The sequence below is a fragment of the Triticum dicoccoides genome, chromosome 4A (genome assembly GCF_002162155.2).
Source record: "Triticum dicoccoides isolate Atlit2015 ecotype Zavitan chromosome 4A, WEW_v2.0, whole genome shotgun sequence".
In the NCBI taxonomy this organism is placed as follows: domain Eukaryota; kingdom Viridiplantae; phylum Streptophyta; class Magnoliopsida; order Poales; family Poaceae; genus Triticum; species Triticum dicoccoides.
Genome location: NC_041386.1, coordinates 299477893 through 299491635, shown reverse-complemented (window position 1 = coordinate 299491635; position 13743 = coordinate 299477893). Strand labels below are relative to the sequence as shown.

General features: G+C 45.1%; 1 protein-coding gene across 4 annotated transcripts; it reads right to left on the bottom strand.

Annotated features, from left to right (window-relative positions):
• Positions 1–2808: 2808 nt before the first annotated feature.
• On the bottom strand, positions 2809–6546 carry LOC119285815. Of its 4 annotated transcripts, none has more exons than XR_005139875.1 (3): positions 6059–6546; positions 4468–5064; positions 2809–4289 (listed from the first exon to the last, which is right to left on the bottom strand). XR_005139875.1 is itself a non-coding variant. In XM_037565144.1 (3 exons), the coding sequence occupies exons 1-3, from the start codon at positions 6069–6071 to the stop codon at positions 3035–3037; spliced, it is 336 nt and encodes a 111-aa protein (XP_037421041.1). In that variant the 5' UTR covers positions 6072–6546; the 3' UTR covers positions 2809–3034. The 4 variants fall into 4 exon arrangements, 1 of the variants encoding a protein (XP_037421041.1); XR_005139876.1 differs by having other exon boundaries at positions 4643–5064; XM_037565144.1 differs by lacking the exon at positions 4468–5064 and having other exon boundaries at positions 2809–3131; positions 4064–4289.
• Between the last annotated feature and the right edge of the window lie 7197 nt (positions 6547–13743).

Genomic DNA, 13743 nt, shown 5'->3' with positions numbered 1-13743 from the left:
GCCACCGCCAAGTGAGCTTGCGTACCGGTTCGCACTGATTTTTCTCTCCTATACGCGCTTGTTCCCCTCCTCTCCCTTCCCTGACGCTCGTTCCCCTTATCTTCCTCAACAGCTGCCGACGCGCCCACGCGTACCCTACTTCTCTGCCGACCCGACCTAGCTTTGCCGCTAGGAGGTCGAGCCTCTCCAGCCGATTCCGCACCCAGGTCCTTCCCTCTGTCCCATATCGACGGCTCCGTCCTGGCGGCCGCGTTCCTGGCGCACCAGTTGAGTGCCGCTCGCGAGAGTGGGCGTGGGGGAGAGTGGCCGCGCCGCCCGTGTTGTGGCGCGGCAGCTGTCTACGCACGCACTGGGCTGGGCTGTGCCGGCTCACTCGCTGCGCGTGGCTAGCGTTAATTGAATTTACTAGGCGTCAGAGCTGAACTTCGATCTCTTCCATTACTGAATGGTAGAGTGTGCTATTTGATAGAATGGATTCGGAACAAAGTGGGAAACAAATTACGTGTTGAAGTTCATCCAAATCGTGGCCTTTATCTCCCTGTTTGATAGCAAATTGACAGCTTCAGGAGACACCATGTTCGTTAGTGTTGCAGGTTTTGGGCTATGGAGTTGAGGATTTTGAGGCTGTGGAGAGCTACCGAACACGCCCTGAATAAGAAAGGGATAAAGAGTTGGCTTACAATCGCCACTTCACACAATTAACAAGTTAAACATACATCATCCAGAGTGCAATCAAGGTTCGACTACGGAACCAAAATAAAAGAAGACAACCCCAAATGCTAGATCCCCGATTGTCCCAACTGGGCTCCACTACTGATCAACAGGAAACAAAACAACACAACGATCAAGATCTTCAACGAGCTCCCACTTGAGCTCGATTGCGCCACCTGCACTGGTATCATCGGCACCTGCAACTGTTTGGAAGTAATCTGTGAGCCACGAGGACTCATCAATCTCACACCCGCGAGATCAAGACTATTTAAGCTTATGGGTAGGAAAGGGTAATGAGGTGGAGCTGCAGCAAGCACTAGGCATATATGGTGGCTAACATACGCAAATAAGAGCGAGAAGAGAAGCAACCCAACGGTCGAGAAGCTAGAAGTGATCCTGAAACTACTTACGTTCAAGCATAACACAAGACCGTGTTCACTTCCTGGACTCCGCCGAGAAGAGACCATCACGGCTACACACGCGGTTGACGTATTTCAATTAAGTCAAGTGTCAAGTTCTCTACAACCGGACATTAACAAATTCTCATCTTCCACATAGCCACGGGCACGGCTCCCGAAAGTTTAAACCCTATAGGGGTGTCCCAACTTAGCCAATCACAAGCTCTCACAGTCAACGAAGGATATTCCTTCTCCCGGGAAGACCCGATCAGTCTCGGAATCCCGGTTACAAGACATTTCAACAATGGTAAAACAAGACCAGCAAAGCCACCCAATGTGCCGACAATCCCGATAGGAGTCGCAAATATCTCATTCTCAGGGAAACACCGGATGAGACTAGCTACGAGTAAAACCAACCCTCAAGTTTTCCCGAGGTGGCGGCCCCGCAGGCAGCTCGGTTCGGACCAACACTTAGAGAAGCACTGGCCTGGGGGTTAAATAAAGATGACCCTCTGGTTGGCCGACCCAAGGGAAGGGTAATAGGTTGTTAGGAAAATGTAAAACCAAGGTTGGGCCTTGCTGGAGGAGTTTTACTCAAAGCGAACTGTCAAGGGGTTCCCATAACACCCAACCGCATAAGGAACGCAAAATCAAGAAACATAACACCGGTATGACGGAAACTAGGGCGGCAAGCGTGGAACAAAACACCAGGCATAAGGCCGAGCCTTCCACCCTTTACCAAGTATATAGATGCATTAATTAAATAAGAGATACTAGTAAAAGGGCCCGTGCATTGAAATGGGGACACACATATTTTAGTGGCTTCACGCTTTTTAAAAGCCAAAAAGTCATGGATTCCAGTTATACAGAATATAGAAGTACTTCCCCCGTTCCTAAATATAAGCCTTTGTAGAAATTTCACCATGAACCACATACGGATGTTTATAGATGCATTTTAAGTGTAGATTCATTCATTTTGTTCCGTATGTAGTCCACCTAGTGGAATCTCTACAAAGACTTATATTTAGGAACGGAGGGAGTATGTGTTTAGAAACCTTCGGCCAAAAACAAGTTTAGAAACCTGAAAAGTAATTTACCACTAAAAAACTTTACTTGCATTAGGTGCTTGAAAATGTGTTTGTCTAGCAGATACTGATCACAATAATATTGAGATAAGGTGAAAATCACTACTCCTATATATGTGATAGGAACCTTGTGCACTCCATGGCTCATCATATAGACGCCAATCTTGAGAACCATTTCAAAACTAAAGAACGCACGCATCATTGCATACATGATTCTTCCCAGTATATTGTTTTCCACTGGTCATACAAAATACAACCACAAATTTCCATATATCTATGGTAGCAGTACTCCTTGTCCTCCTTGCTATCATGATGTGCTACTTAACAAAATATAGCTATCAGTAGTTGGACAATTTAGGCATACTTACTGGTTCAAACATATCAGCAAACTTGGAAAGCATGCACATACTTATATATCACCCTATAAGTAACCAGAAAGAAACAACATCACCTCAATTCCTTAACTTCTTTGTTAAATGTTGGGTTGGTACCGACCCATCTAGCAAATAACAGCTAGAGTTTTACTGTCTACATAAACAACTAAAATCTCAAGTCGAAACTATAATCCTTTCAGAAGTATTTTCATGTTTCATTAGAAATAACCAACAAATCTGAGTAGAAAATAGCCAATGCATTTTATTGGTTCATTGAAAACAGTACATAGCACCTACACTTTCCATCTCAAACTTGATGACCACCTCCCAGGTTAAGCAGATTAACCATAGAACCTAAGGGCTGTACATGATTGTCCTCCACATCCAACTTGCATCTCTCAGGTAGCACAGAACAAATTGTTTGCTCGGATGGGCATTTTATCAAGCACCTAGCGAGCAAATCAGATTACAGACAGTCTAAGAAGTGAGAATACAACATCTCATACAGCATATGCCTCTTAGTGAAGCTGTGCAGGAACCGAGCCATCATTGGAACCGCCTCCCTGCAATATGTTCACACACATCAAGCATATATGATCTTTTGGGGAATTGTAGTTCTCGACTCCTAGTTCAATAAGATTATATATGTGGTGATAAAAAGTCCCGAAAGAGACTGTTGGGCCTCTTCTTTGATTGAGAACCATACAGTCATACCGCAAATAGATAAAATGTAGCGGTTGAAAATAATGTAGAATAATATTCTCTAGTACTTCTGTTTCGAAAAAAACAGTAAATTAAAAAATGTAAAATAAACTGAAGCAACAGAATTTTTGAAGAGTACAACAGCAGCAAGCCACTAATTTCATGCAAGCGGTCTTGATGACCAATGCCAACTATCATTATTACAAATTATTAGAATGTCGAGGTAAGGAGTAGTTTAACCACCAAACTGTACTACAGTATTAAGTTTTATTTTGTTCCAAACTGTGTGTCAGTTCACATGGACTCAAGCTTATATGTGGTAACTTCGAATCGACAAACAAAACGGATATCTTTGAACAGTTAAGTAGGCACATAAATTCCTATACCATAGAAAGAGAAGTAAATATAAGAAAACTTGTCAGCAAAAAAATCATGCAACTATATTCAAATTCATGCTTGAATTTTTACTCTCAGAAAATTGTAAAATTTCCTACATGTAACTTTGTACCTACAGACCCATAATTTTTGCAAAATTTGACCTACACCTATATCTCAAATCTTGTTTCCAATCCTAATGAAAAGCTGCCACACACTGAGCAGTGCTCACCACGGTTGGCAAACCATGTTATAGAAACCAGATGCACCAGAATTCTAGAAATCCTGCTGGGCAGTAGGATTTCCGACATTAGCAGGTTTTGGACAACATCATTGCTATTTAATCAAGGCTAGAATCTAAAGCTTGACTGAAGAACATAGCAGAAATGAACTTGACTAAGTAAATAGATCAACAAACCGTTTGCTGGTAAGTACCCAGATTTTGATATTGACAAAATCTAGACCCCAAGAGCAATGATACTGACAGAAGTGTAAGAAATCTTGAGGGAGAAAGGTAAATTGGCTATTTGAAATTCCATAGCTGAGGTGATGTTTCCCGTTCCCATGCTCCAGCATCACCAGATCCAAGCATCCCCAAACAGAATGGCGCCGCTGCCGGCTGTCCCACCTCCCGGACTCCCCTCCTGAAAAACATAAAGTTGAATAAAGTAACTCAATCGCTGAAAGTTCTTCCTTATCAAAGGTGTCATGTATGAATTTGTTGAGAATGATAACAATGTACTACTAAATCGTAACTGCTTCAGTAAAAGAAAAATAACATAATTTCTTGGTGTGTAGAATGGAATATAGATGCACAACTACCCAAAAAGTGTGTATGAGGAAGGGAGATGTGATGTCAGCTCTGATTGCCATGGTTCAATCACTCCACCAACACACACAAAATGGTGTGGATGTCATCCCCGGCAGCAAGGTTTTTTCTTCTTCTCCTTTCTGACATTCTCACTTCCTCTATAATGACTCAGGGGATCAAACTCACCAGGAGCTGCTGGTGTAAAAAATTTCAGCAGAAGCCACACCCGCTAGGCCTCATCAGACTGCAACATCAACCATCTAACCATCAGTCAATCAGAGTGTAGCAAAGGAGGAAACACGCCACATCAGCGCGCATGCTGCTTCCGGTTTTGAAGCGATTCACATCCAACGATAGTGCTACAGCGCCGTCCTGCATGACCGAACGAGCATGAGCTGCTTGAGGGGTTCCGGGAGTGCGGCAATGAGGCTGGCGCCAACGGCGCGCCGCGAGCACCGTGCGTTGTAGGTGATGTGAAAGCTCCGGCCCAGTGGATCGGATATGGCTGGAACAAAGAATCGTTGTAGTTCCTCAAGTTGGCAAGTCTCACGATGATGGCAACTGCCTGGTTAAATTGAAACTGCATGCAGTACACCTGTGATCCTCCGCTGCATCAAGCATCAACCATCATGAGATCGATTCCTTATTTGATCTGAAAACAGTGATTATATTCGCTATAGTTGTTATGATAACCTCTTAATATTTTAGTCCAAGGTATAAGCCGATACTGGTGGACAAGATTGAGAATCTCGGTTGAGCACACTACATGTTTTTGACCCACATGTATGTTCAGACTTACACGGTTCTATATTTATCTTTGTTATTCTTTTGAAAGGCAAGATGGCTGTATTATTCTTAAACTTCAGAGAACGAAGCTCGTATGTTGTTCTTTGGAAAGACAAGATGGCTAGATGGTAATGATGTCATTAATTAACGATCATTTTACCAATAGTTATGTGGTGCCATACTGATCTTCTCCTAAACATCTAAGGTAAGATTCACTCATGAAAGTGAAACCATTTTATGTTGGGCTCGGTCTACTTGTTGACCAAACTGCTAAAGGCGCTATTCACTGGCGACCATGTCACAAAATCAGAATATTCAGACGAACTGAATCTCTTTCAGATGTACAACAAGCGATCAGGTAGTACAATCCACCCTCTTCTCCCTAGTCTTTCAATTGTACCATAGACTTAAACGGTTAAACCTAAATCCTAGTTGATGTATATATATTTGTTACACAAACTTGAAGTGAATTTGCAACCGGATAGTTACTGGACCTAGATTTTGAGTGGTACATACCTGGTAAGCATCCCTTCAAACTATTGCATACATAATATATATTACCAAAATTATGTTTGATATCTGGATTTGCAAACCATCTCGTAAGATCTTCGTCAATTGCTTCTTGTTAACTGCACTAATTTGCGTCTCTCCAGGGCATGGCTATGATGTACAGGCAAAAAATGCTACTATTGAGTCTCTGCTAGCTAACTATACAAAAACTAAGGTTCCATTGGATAGTACTCCGTATGAGGAAGATGGAGAAGAAAGAGACAGGGAGAGGTTCCAATGGGTTGGTGACCTGTTTTAGATCGATACCTGGAAAAGTCATGGCCTCGGCGGAGCTACGTCCAGCCTTATGAGGCGCAGAGGCGGGGCGCCATCTCCGCCGCACACAACCAGGCTCTCCGCCTGTGCTCCAGATTGGAAGGGGAATAGGGAGAGGCGATTTTCAGCCGAAATCTGAAGTGGAGAAGGAGGAGCGTAGGATGGAGAGGGAGAGGCGGCCCATAGGCACTGTGGGGAACCAGAAGTTATGGAGGAGCTCGTCGAGGGCCGACGACCTTGGCCAGGCGGCTGCAATCCCGCCGTTATCGGGGATGTAGGACTTCGAAGGCAGCTAGCGAGACCTCCATGGCCACGACGGCGGCCACCTCCATCGCCAGATCCAGGGCGGCTTGGGAAGGGAAAGGAGCAGCGTGCTTTAGGGCGGCGCGGACGGCGTGGTGGTCGCAGAAGAGGGGGCGGTGGTGACGGCGCTGGAGGGAGTTGGGGTCGTAGGTACTGGGGAGATGCCTGTGTCCGTGTGGCGTGTGCCTGCATTTTTTTTCTAAGACTACCCGTGCAGAACGAAATGTTTTTGACTTAAAAAGTACTACGGGTTAAATTAGCCAGAATACAGGGACCTTTGTGTAAAACCACCGCGACGGTGAACCGGGAGACTCAATCCATGCTTTATTATTAGGGAAAGAAGATTGTGATATCCCAACATATCATGTCCCAACATGGAAGAAACTTCAACTTCACCTACAACTAGCAACACTATAAGAGGGGCTGAGCAAAGCGGTAACATAGCCAAGCAACGGTTTGCTAGGACGGTGGGTTAGAGTCTTGACATAGCAATATGTAAGGCATGATATAACAGGTGGTAGGTAGCGCGATAAAACGAACAACTAGCAAGCAAAGATAGGAGTGATTTCGAGGGTATGGTCATCTTGCTTGAGATCCCACAAGAAAGAAGAACGAGTCCAGGAAGAAGACAAATGGACGTAGTCGAATGAATCCTCACAACTCCGGAATGAAACCGAAGCTAACGCGAGAAGCAACCCAGAAAGAAGCAAACAACATAGTAAACAACCATCACATAAGCATGGCATGATGAACAAACAAGTATGATGCATGTCCGGTTTAATGAGGCATGGCATGGCAAAGTGCAACAAACAATACTACAAATTAAGTGGAGGATACGCATAACTTGAGAAGGTCTTCGATGAATCGCCGGGAGGATTGGAAAGAACGAATGAATCTGTATGATAATGAAGGAAGAGAACTCTTGAATGAACCACCGTAAGAATTGAAAATGAAAGTAGTAAAGGCACAATTCACCGGAAAGAATTGGAAAACGAATGAAGAAACTTTAGGGGATTTGGATACATGAGAATGAAGATATCATGAGCGAACTAGAGAATACTTGAACGATGCACCGGTAAGATTTGGAGAATGTGAGCTGAAAGCTGAAATGAATACTTTTGAGATGATGGGCTCCGGGGAATCAAACTGAGAAGACCCCTGAATTGCTATGGATGGGTGAAAAGAATTCTCACAATCTAAAACAATTATGAGAGGATGGCAGCAAGCTTAAACCATGAATCTTGAAGAGAATGGAGCAAGATTTGGAGGAAAAAACTCTTCTTCGGTCTTCAAATGCAGAGAATGATGACGAGAAAACACCACCATGAGTTGTTGAGACACTCCGAAATAATGAAGAATATAAAGGTTGAATCAACAATGAAAAGAAATTGAAAGATCTTGGAGAAAGGCACTTGACTGATGATAACTGATTCTTACGTCAAACTTTGAGAGAATTTGAGGATAGCTCCGGGAAAATTAGAAGAGTCAGGTAAGATCTTGGGAAAAGACCTGTGGGTTAGGGCCCACTCAAAAGAAACACCATTGAAGAGATTGCTTGAAAAGAGAGATTGCACCGGTTGAATTAAATGGCTTGAATGAGATAACAACCTCGGAATAGGTTGAACGAATGTAGAGTGGAAACACGAATCTTCGAGATATCTTCAGCACTCCAGAACAAATGAATAGTGAGAAGTGAATGATTAGAGGTGCACCGGCATGATAAAGCATTTGAACCGAGGAAAGGATATGATCAACAAAGCTTGAATTTAATCCGCCGGAGAAGAAAAGAGAATGAAGAATGATGAACTTGAAGCTCCGTTAGATCTCCCTGAGAATCACCAGATAAGAACATTGAAGGAAAAGAAAGAAGAGACTTCACATCCATAAGATGGATACTAGATTAAGAAATCTTAGTCCTTGAAGAAAATGGTTGGGAGGGCGGGAAAAACAAAGGCAACTTGGGAAGATGGAAAGGATACCGTTGAGAAAACTTAGAGTTGATCTTGCGGATGTTGAAAATGATCAGATCCACTTGAAGGAAACACGTCGGTTGAAAAAGGATTGGCATGACAATCGCGATGATCATGAAGGATTAGTATTCACATAGAAATACGAGAACACCACTTGGAAAAGGTATGGAATCAACATTTGACATTGAAGCAACTCGAATACCACAACAAAAACAAAACAAGGATTGGCTTGCAAAATATACCGGAAACAAACATATGATAGATCCCATATCATATCATGTGTTTGTTGGAAGGATATCCTACGTCATACTTGAATTCCCACTTATAAACTCCCGAAACTTTCTGGTTATGCAATCAGGTGTTGGGGATACAGGAGAAGCATAATATCTCACCCAAACTAACAATTCCTACATCCAGTTGTATCCATCCTTCAACACATACCCAAGAAACCTTCGGAAATCGTGTACCTCAACCTTTGAAAAGCATCCGTTATAAGAGTTATGACAATACTCCTGAACTCTCGCCCCAGTACTGGGTGGCCTCGAGGTTATCTCACCAACAACTGCATAAAAGAGATTTTCGATGTCGGCGAGCTCAGGTATTCCAGAACTGCAACGATAAAATTGTGACGACAACACCTCGAAGCTCAACTCCCTGAGACACTGCCACAACTCCTAAATGTCAGGAAGCACCAAGAACAATGTTCTTGTCACAAGAATATTGGAACAATTCCAAGATACCCGCGTGATCCTAAAAAAATCGTGAAATTTGAGGAGAGAAAAGTCAAAACTTCTACGTCAGGAGGCCTCACCAGAGCGACGAAGGGACTGAGGAGTAAAAAGAATCCTACTCTCCGATAAATATATTCCTAAGACTAAAAACATTTTGTTCTAGACTCAACAACGTCAGTGATTCAATCAAGCAGGGGGCTCCTAGGTCAGGGATGGCTCCGATTACCAACTTGTAACACCCACAATGCGGCTATATCTCCCATGTTTCAGGGCGCGACTTAAAGGCATAGCCGCATGGTAGGTTTGTCGCAAGAGGGGTAATATTCACAAAATCCCATGTACTGAATAAGAAAGGGATAAAGAGTTGGCTTACAATAGCCACTTCACACAAATAACAAGTTAAACATACATCATCCAGAGTACAATCAAGGTCCGACTATGGAATCAAAATAAAATAAGACTACCCCAAATGCTAGATCCCCGATCGTCCCAACTAGGCTCCACTACTGATCAACAGGAAACGAAACAACACAACGATCAAGATCTTCAACAAGCTCCCACTTGAGCTTAGTTGCGCCACATTCACTGGTATCATCGGCACCTGCAACTGTTTGGAAGTAATCTGTGAGCCACGAGGACTCATCAATCTCACACCCGCGAGATCAAGACTATTTAAGCTTATAGGTAGGAAAGGGTAATGAGGTGGAGCTGTAGCAAGCACTAGGAATATATGGTGGCTAACATACGCAAATAAGAGCGAGAAGAGAAGCAACGCAACGGTCGAGAAGCTAGAAGTGATCAAGAAGTGATCCTGAAACTAATTACGTTCAAGCATAACACAAGATCGTGTTCACTTCCCGGACTCTGCCGATAATAGACCATCACGGCTACACACGCGGTTGATGTATTTCAATTAAGTCAAGTGTCAAGTTCTCTACAACCGGACATTAACAAATTCCCATATGCCACATAACTGCGGGCACGACTCTCGAAAGTTTAAACCCTGTAGGGGTGTCCCAACTTAGCCCATCACAAGCTCTCTCGGTCAACGAAGGATATTCCTTCTCCCGGGAAGACTCGATCAGTCTCGGAATCCCGGTTACAAGACATTTCGACAATGGTAAAACAAGACCAGCAAAGCCACCTGATGTGCCGACAATCCCGATAGGAGTCGCACGTATCTCATTCTCAGGGCAACACCGGATGAGACTAGCTATGGGTAAAACCAGCCCTCAAGTTTCCCCGAGGTGGCCCCACAGGCAGCTCGGTTCGGACCAACACTTAGTGAAGCACTGGCCTGGGGGGTTAAATAAAGATGATCCTCGGGTTGGCCGACCCAATGGAAGGGTAATAGGTTGTTAGGCAAATGTAAAACCAAGGTTGGGCCTTGCTGGGGGAGTTTTATTCAAAGCGAACCATCAAGGGGTTCCCATAAGACCCAACCGCGCCAGGAACGCAAAATCAAGGAACATAACACCGGTATGACGGAAACTAGGGCGACAAGAGTGGAACAAAACACCAGGCATAAGGCCGAGCCTTCCACCCTTTACCAAGTATATAGATGCATTAATTACATAAGAGATATTGTGATATCCCAACATATCCATGTCCCAACATGGAACAAACTTCAACTTCCCCTGCAACTAGAAACGCTATAAGAGGGGCTGAGCAAAGCGGTAACATAGCCAAACAATGGTTTGCTAGGACGGTGGGTTAGAGGCTTGACATGGCAATATGGGAGGCATGATATAATAGGTGGTAGGTAGCGCGACATAGTGATAGAATGAACAACTAGCAAGAAAGATAGAAGTGATTTTGAGGGTATGGTCATCTTGCCTGAGATCCCGCAAGGAAGAAGAACGAGTCCATGAAGAAGACAAACGGACGTAGTCGAACGAATCCTCACAACTCCGGAAGAAACCGAAGCTAACGTGAGAAGCAACTCGGAAAGAAGCAAACCACATAGTAAACAACCATCACATAAGCATGGCATGATGCGCAAACAAGTATGATGCATGTCCAGTTTAATGAGGCATGGCATGGCAAAGTGCAACAAACAACACTACAAATTAAGTGGAGCTCAATATGCAACGAGTTGCATATTGATGAAACACCACATGACTTATATAGTTCTCTCTCGGTTATGTACTCATCAATATTAAATGTTGTTAAACAAGGCAAGAGGTGAAACATAAGTAAACTAACTATCTAGTCAAATTTAAATGAGGCCGAAATAACAAACAACAATTCTGGAAAATCCCCATATGCATATTATGAATTTGGTACTATTCTGCCCTAAACACAATTTTAGAGTTGTTAAACATGCAAAAAGAGTGCACCATGTTAAACTAGGCATTACTCTACTCCATTTACATATAAAGTTTATTAAGTTTGGAGCTACGGTTATTTAGTTATGAAATAAATCATTTTAACATGGCATATGGGCAAATTAAAAAAATAGCACATTTAAACAATTTTAACATGGATGAAAGCAGCATATTATGAAACTAGACGAAATTCTAAGCAAGTTACATATATAAGTTGTTTAAATCCGATGCATGGTTTGTGAGATATTAAATGCATGATGTCCAAGGGTTTTTCTGCAAAACTGTGTTCCCTAAAAAAATAGACAAATCGTTGCGCAGGGAAAAAAATAAGCCACGGGCCGAAACTACTGAGCCAAAGTGCACATGAGACTGGAGGGGGGCGGCTCACCCATGGGCCATGGCCCAGGTCGGTGGAGCAGAGGCAGGCCGGTTGCTTCGCCTTGAGGAGGGGCGCGGTCCACGCGACGACAAGTCAACGCGAGCGCTGACAGGGGAAGGAGCGGGCGAGTGGGCACCTCGTCTTGTGCTCATCAGGAAGCAGAGCAGCGGCGGCGACATAGCGGTGCAGGGCGCGGCAGCAGGAACGGGCGAAGCAGGGGTCGGGCAGGGAATGGCCGGTACCTGAGGTGCACCACCCGGAGAAGAAGAAGAGGCCGGGCACAGCGGTGCACGAGCGCTTGGTGTCCATGGCGGGGACCTATTGGTGCTACCGTCGGTTCTAACGACAACGCAGGTGAGGCAGGGACTTGCGTGCCGGCGCGGTACCTGTAGAAGGGGAGGTCCGACGGCGAGCTTGAGGCAGAGGCAGCTGGACGAATCTGGGGTGGGGGAGGCGCGCGAGGTGTAGGTGCGGGACGTCGTTCTGCAATGAGGCAGGGGCGTGGATGACGCGGTGACGGCCGGATCCGGGCGGCCAGGAGGCAAACGACGACTGGGATGGGACGGCACGAGGACGACGCCGACGAGCTCCACGACCACGTTAATCGGCGGAACTTGCCAGTCTTGGAGGAGATTGAGGCACAGTAGGTGGGGCTTCGCTGGAGCTAGATGGATGGATCGTTGCGGTTGCGGGCGGGAGCGGCGCGATGTCGAGGCCAAGGCTGGCTCCTTTCTGTTCTTGCAAGAAGACGCAGAGGAAGAGAGAGATGAGATGATGGGGATGGAAAATAGAGGGAAGAAGGAAAAGGGAAAGGGCGAGGGAGTCTTGGCCTGGCGCTCCGGTGGTCTCAGCTGCGGTCGGAGATGCTGCCGGCAGAGACACGCAGCCAAGGTGAGGCAGCTGCTCAGGCGCAGGCGCTGGTTGGGTGGACGGGACGCGTCCAAGGAAGACATAGGGAGCTGGTGATTGGAGCGATGGGGAATTGAGGGAAGAGAGTGGAGGCAGTTGGTTGGATCGGGAGGAGATCCCAAGGTGGAAGAGGACTGGTGGCGGCGGCTGGGAGGATGGGACAAGGCTCCTAAATTTTAGGGTTAGGCAGTTAGGTGGTCTATTTATAGATAAATAAGAAGGTTTAGTGTCTCACTGATTTAGATCCGACGGTCGGGAAAAAAATAGGTTAGGGGAGCTGTCGGTGTCAAAACCGGCGGATCTCGGGTAGGGGGTCCCGAACTGTGCGTCTAAGGCGGATGGTAACAGGAGGCAGGGGACACGATGGTTACCCAAGTTCGGGCCCTTTTGATGGAGGTAATACTCTATGTCCTGCTTGATTGTTCTTGATGATATGAGTATTACAAGAGTTGGTCTACCACGAGATCAAAGAGGCTAAACCCTAGAAGCTAGCCTATGGTATGATTGTCTGTTGTCCTACGGACTAAAACCCTCCGGTTTATATAGACACCAGAGGGGGCTAGGGTTACACAAGGTCGGTTACAAAGGAGGAGATATACATATCTGTATTGCCTAGCTTGCCTTCCACGCCAAGTAGAGTCCCATCCAGACACGAGACGAAGTCTTCAATCTTGTATCTTCATAGCCCAACAGTCCGGCCAAAGGATATAGTCCAGCTGTCCGGAGACCCCCTAATCCAGGACTCCCTCAGTAGCCCCTGAACCAGGCTTCAATGACGATGAGTTCGGCGCGCAGTATTGTCTTCCGCATTGCAAGGCGGGTTCCTCCTCCGAATACACCATTGAAGAGTTTGAATACAAGGATAGTGTTTGACCCTGGAAAATAAGTTCCACATACCACTGTAGAGAGAATAATATTTCCACAAATATAATCTATTACACGTTTTGACAGCATGACATCACGCCATGGCCTGGTTATTATTTGAACCGCTTATCTCAACCAGCCCCGCACATATCGCGAGGCGGTTTTCTTGACATGTCTTGTCAAAGCAGAGATC